General features: G+C 40.2%; 1 protein-coding gene across 1 annotated transcript in view; it reads left to right on the forward strand.

The window, feature by feature from the left end:
- Positions 1 to 3,338, forward strand: part of LOC122931523 (ADP-ribosyl cyclase/cyclic ADP-ribose hydrolase 1-like) — a 98,830-nt gene extending 95,492 nt beyond the window's left edge. Inside the window, exons 7-8 of the mRNA XM_044285616.1 lie at positions 357 to 443; positions 2,247 to 3,338. Of these exons, the coding sequence (XP_044141551.1) occupies positions 357 to 443; positions 2,247 to 2,316 (157 nt within the window). The 3' untranslated portion in view covers positions 2,317 to 3,338. The remainder of the gene's footprint in view (positions 1 to 356; positions 444 to 2,246) is intronic.
- Positions 3,339 to 6,000: the final 2,662 nt, after the last annotated feature.

Consider the following 6,000-nt stretch of genomic DNA (forward strand, 5'->3'; position numbering starts at 1 on the left):
CAGTACCTTGGGGAATGCCTGATGGATGATTTTGATAAAACCCACTGATACCAGTGACTCCATATGACACATTAATGCTGGACCACCAATCATTATTAGTGAGTCACAGTGCAGGCACTGTGTCCTCATATCTCAGGAACACTTCAACCTACAAAGATAAATAAGGGATTGTTTTAATCAGCATGATCAACCCTACCAGGCAATGTGCCTGGTTTAATAGGGTTAAGCATGCTGACAGAGGCCCTTTAATCTTACACTTGGTTCACACTACACCATGAGACTGCTGATCTTTTGCACAGAATGCCTTCTGTATAGATGTCTGTATTTCTAAGCAGTAAATATGACTTTTATTTCAGAAATTCATGTAACAGCACATCCTTAGTGGAACTAGAACATTATATTGAAGAGCACAAGCTGAAATATTCCTGCATTGACAACTACAGGTAAGTACACCAGTTAGGTTTACTGAATGACGTATTGGTGACACATTGCAGTGTCCACCCTGGTAAAAATCTAATTTTTCTGTTTACATCTGGAACCTCATATTTGATGGAAAAACAGCTTTGTACAGCACAATTTTTATATCATACAGAGCCATTTGTCATTTTAAGTGACAGATCCAGCACTACTTTGTGGTTTCTGTTTCTTAACATGTACAGAGCTATAAAGTACATCTGTCAAGACTCCTATACAAATTCAGTATCCTATATGGCACTGGGGATATACAGTATTCTATAATTTGATTCAGTATTTCCATATAAAAAGCTTAAATGCTGCTATGACACATTGAGAAAGCCTGTGAGTTCTGTTTTCTCTGTGCATGCATGTAGAAAGCCTGTGCGTCCTGCTGTTTCTGCTCAATCATAGAGAAGCCTGTGAGTCCTGCTACCATGCCCACTCATAGAGAAAGCCTGTGAGTCCTGCTACTCTGCCAACTCATAGAAAATCCTGCTTCCTATGATTACTCATAGAGAAGCCTGTGAGTCCTGCTTCCCACAACCATGCTTAGAGAAGCCTGTGAGTCCTGCTACTCTGCCAACTCATAGAAAATCCTGCTTCCTATGATTACTCATAGAGAAGCCTGTGAGTCCTGCTTCCCACGACCATGCATAGAGAAGCCTGTGAGTCCTGTTTCCCATGACTATGCATAGAGAAGCCTGTGAGTTCTGTTTCCCATGACTATGCATAGAGAAGCCTGTGAGTCCTGTTTCCCATGACTATGCATAGAGAAGCCTGTGAGTCCTTCTTTGTCTATTCACTCATGGAGAAGCCTGTGAGTCCTGCTACCCTGCCCACTCATAGAGAAAGCCTGTGAGTCCTGCTACCCTGCCCACTCATAGAGAAAGCCTTCTTCCTATGATTACTCATAGAGAAGCCTGTGAGTCCTGCTTCCCATGACCATGCATAGAGAATCCTGTGAGTCCTGCTTCCCATGACCATGCATAGAGAATCCTGTGAGTCCTGTTTCCCATGACTATGCATAGAGAAGCCTGTGAGTCCTTCTTTGTCTATTCACTCATGGAGAAGCCTGTGAGTCCTTCTTTGTCTATTCACTCATGTAGAAGCCTGTGATGCCTGCTTCCCATGACTATGCATAGAGAAGCCTGTGAGTCCTTTGTCTATTCACTCATGGAGAAGCCTGTGAGTCCTTTGTCTATTCACTCATGGAGAAGCCTGTGAGTCCTTCTTTGTCTATTCACTCATGCAGAAGCCTGTGAGGCCTGCTTCCCAAGACTATGCATAGAGAAGCCTGTGAGTCCTTTGTCTATTCACTCATGTAGAAGCCTGTGAGGCCTGCTTCCCATGACTATGCATAGAGAAGCCTGTGAGTCCTTTGTCTATTCACTCATGTAGAAGCCTGTGAGGCCTGCTTCCCATGACTATGCATAGAGAAGCCTGTGAGTCCTTTGTCTATTCACTCATGCAGAAGCCTGTGAGGCCTGCTTCCCATGACTATGCATAGAGAAGCCTGTGAGTCCTTTGTCTATTCACTCATGGAGAAGCCTGTGAGTCCTTTGTCTATTCACTCATGGAGAAGCCTGTGAGGCCTGCTTTCGCTGCCAACTGTCCTGTTTCTTCTACCCTTGTACCCTCACACAATTACAGCTTTTCCTCTCTCATTCTAGTGAACTGTGGGACCCCTGTAGATAGCTGATAAATGTTCATTGTGGGAAAACACTTTTAATGCTCCTTTATTAAAGAACTGATTTCCTAATATAATTCTCTACTTTTTTTTTAACCACCAGGCCAGTTCAAGCTCTGCAATGTGTCGACAACCCTGATTCTGCTGCCTGCAATAAGTGCAACTACCAGTAAAATAAAATTTGCAATTAGCCCAATGTTAAGCAGAATACGAATTATCTCTCTGTTATTTGTTAGGCTTTGGTCAATAAACATCACCTGCTCGTAGTAACCAGAAAACCATGGCTTCATGCTATATGAAGAGTCAGCGTGGGAACCAATATACATACATCCTGCAGATGGAAGACATTGTAGGATAATACTTCCTGACATTTTCTGTCAATTTCGCTTTATGTAAACATTGTAATCAGTAAACTAGCAATAATCCACTGTTTAACCCCTTTCTGCTTTGGGACATATTGCGCATGTCAGCTATGTACTTTTGAACTCATAGTAATATTATGTTGCAGCTATGTATTATGCATCTGGACCCTGCTCTAATGGTTGGGATCAAAGTTAACTCCAATCCTGGATGTTTAACCCCTTAAGGCTATGTTCACACAAGGGATTTTTAAAGTGTCTAAATCTATCACATATTCTGTGCCAGAAACTGCCACAGTTTTTCAATTTCAGTGTTATGGAGCTGATCGCGGTTTAGCCCCATGGAGTGAAGCTAAACCACAAGCAGACTCCTGCTGCAGTTTCCCGTGGTGTCCACTTGGGAAATGTCTTAGCACAGCCTGGAAAACCACACATAAATAATCCACGGCCTCATGAAAGGCAGTGCGGATTCTCATTGATAACAATAGGAGGCAGTTTCAGCTTAAAAAAACTGGAAAAAATCTGCAATGTGAACACAGCCTAAGGGCTCATGCACACGACCGTTGTTTTGCGGTCCATTTTTCACGGATCAGTTGTTTGGTATCTGAGTTTTTTTTTTCTCTGATTTAAGTCCTCTTCCGTTTCGTTATTTCACAAAACCTATCCGTATGGTTTCTGTATTTGATCAGTTTTTTGCCGATCGGAAATGGATACTTTTCACCAAACACATGAGCAATATGGGCTGGGCATAGTATTTCTACAGTATGGATCCGCAAAATACGAATGACATACGGTGTATTCCGTGTGCGTTCTGTATTTTTTGCGGACCCATTGACTTGAATGGGGCCTCGGACTGTGATTTGCAGACAATAATAGGACATGCACTACTTTTTTGCGGAACAGAAATACGGAAATACGGAAACAGAATGCACACAGAGTACCTTCCGTTGTTTTTGCGGACCCATTGAAGTGAATGGTTCCACATACGGTGCACTAAAAAAAGGAACGGAAGCGGAAAGAAAATAAGTTCATGTGCATGAGCCCTAAGACCTCAGTCAATGCTGATTGTGACATCTAGGGGTTAGACAGAGGAAAGCCCAGATCTGCCATGAACGCTAGTCTGGTAGACAAAGAATGGTTCCGTAATAGGACCCAAAAAAATTGTAGAGACAATGAATTATGTTTATTAAAAAAATAACAACCCGCCTTCCATAAAATGCTTTATTATGGGAAAAAATGACATGTATGATATTGCTGCAAAATTATCTGAACTATAAAATTGTCTTGTTATTTTTGTGAACAAAAAATAAAAGAAAATGCAAGAACGGCTGCTTTTGTTCATCCTGCCTCCCAAAAAATAAAAACTCCAATTCTTCCTGCAGAAACAGTTCCCCTACCCACAGCTCCGCTGATGACACAATAGATTATAACTCTTGGAATATGGTAACACAAAAACAAAATAATATTTTTAACACTATTTTTCACTTGTGCAAAAAATGAAAAACATAAAAAAAAAGATATATACATTTAGTAATGCCTTAATAAACCCAAAGATTAGTTATACTGCATGCCATTTAAATAAAAAACAACAGCAGAATAGAAGTTTTTTCCACCCCCTTAAAATGGTGCTATTAAAAATACAACTCATCCTGCAAAAAATACAAGTCCTCATACAGCTAAAATCAGTGGAAAAGGAAAAGAGACATAGCTTTGGAGTTCAGAAAAACGATGCTGCTTTACTAAGGACCGAACTAGACCTTAAGGAGTTAACACAAGTGATAATTACAGTATAACACTTCTGTGCTGTCTCATGAGAAGACGGTTTAATTAAGTAGCTACACCACTAGAGGGTGCTAGAGTTTTAATCTCTACGCCAACAATAAACTGTTGTAAAATTGAGTTTGTCCACTAGATGGCATAAACCGGTTATAGTACAGTATGTTATCAATGTATGCACAGTTATTGCATTGATATACATAAAGAACCTACAGAGAAAAAGTGTAATGTTAAAGATTTGTGCCTCTCCTGTGTTTTGGAACCACTGATGAAAAATACTGACTAAGGACTTATGTACATGACCATATTTATTTTGTGGTCCGAAAAAAACGGATCCACAAAAAATATAGATGACCTCTATGTGCATTCCTTATTTTACAGAACGGAGCAGCTGGCCCCTAATATAACAGTCCTATCCTTGTCCGCAATGCGCACAATAATAGGACATGTTTTTTTTTTCTACACCAAACAGGCATAGAAAATGATAAATTAGATGGGCCTCCCGTCCCCTTCCCAGCCATGCCCCTCTTTTTAGACCTGTTGTGAACTGGAAAAATGTTTAAATGAATACAGTGGCTCAACCAGAACAAATTCACAGATTAGGTACACTCTCCCTTGGTTACACCCACTACCAACAATAAAAAATTAAATAGAGAATTATATATTATGGGGGGCACTCAACCATCTGGCTGTTGCAGGGTTTTATTCACATCTATAGTGTACTTGTAAGACCCAAAGAGATATATATATATATATATATATATATATATATATATACAGTGGATATAAAAAGTCTACACACCCCTGTTAAAATGTCAGGTTTCTGTGATGTAAAAAAATGAGACAAAGATAAATCTTTTCAGAACTTTTTTCACCTTTAATGTGACCTATAAACTCTACAACTCAATTGAAAAACAAACTGAAATCTTTAAGGTAGAGGAAAGAAAACAAAAAAACCTAAGATAATGTGGTTGCATAAGTGTGCACACCCTCTTATAACTGGGGATGTAGCTGTGTTCAGAATTAAGCAATCACATTCAAAATCATGTTAAATAGGAGTCAGCATACACCTGCCATCATTTAAAGTGCCTCTGATTAAACCCAAATAAAGTTCAGCTGCTCTAGTTGGTCTTTCCTGAAATTTTCTTAGTCGTATCCCACAGCAAAAGCCATGGTCCACAGAGAGCTTCCAAAGCATCAGAGGGATCTCATTGCTAAAAGGTATCAGTCAGGAGAAGGGTACAAAAGAATTTCCAAGGCATTAGATTTGGAACACAGTGAAGACAGTCATCATCAAGTGGAGAAAATATGACACAACAGTGACATTACCAAGAACTGGACGTCCCTCCAAAATTGATGAAAAGACGAGAAGAAAACTGTTCTGGGAGGGACCAAGAGGCCTACATTAAAGGCGCTGCAGGAATATCTGGCAAGTACTGGCTGTCTGGTACATGTGACAACAATCCCCCGTATTCTTCATAAGTCTGGGCTATGGGGTAGAGTGGCAAGACGAAAGCCTTTTCTTACGAAGAAAAACATCAAAGCCAGGCTACATTTTGCAAAAACACATCTGAAGTCTCCCAAAAGCATGTGGGAAAAGGTGTTATGGTCTGATGAAACCAAGGTTGAACTTTTTGGCCATAATTCCAAAAGATCTGTTTGGTGCAAAAACAACACTGCACATCACCAAAAGAACACCATCCCCACAGTGAAGCATGGTGG

The sequence above is a fragment of the Bufo gargarizans genome, chromosome 1 (assembly GCF_014858855.1).
Source record: "Bufo gargarizans isolate SCDJY-AF-19 chromosome 1, ASM1485885v1, whole genome shotgun sequence".
Taxonomy (NCBI): Eukaryota; Metazoa; Chordata; class Amphibia; order Anura; family Bufonidae; genus Bufo; species Bufo gargarizans.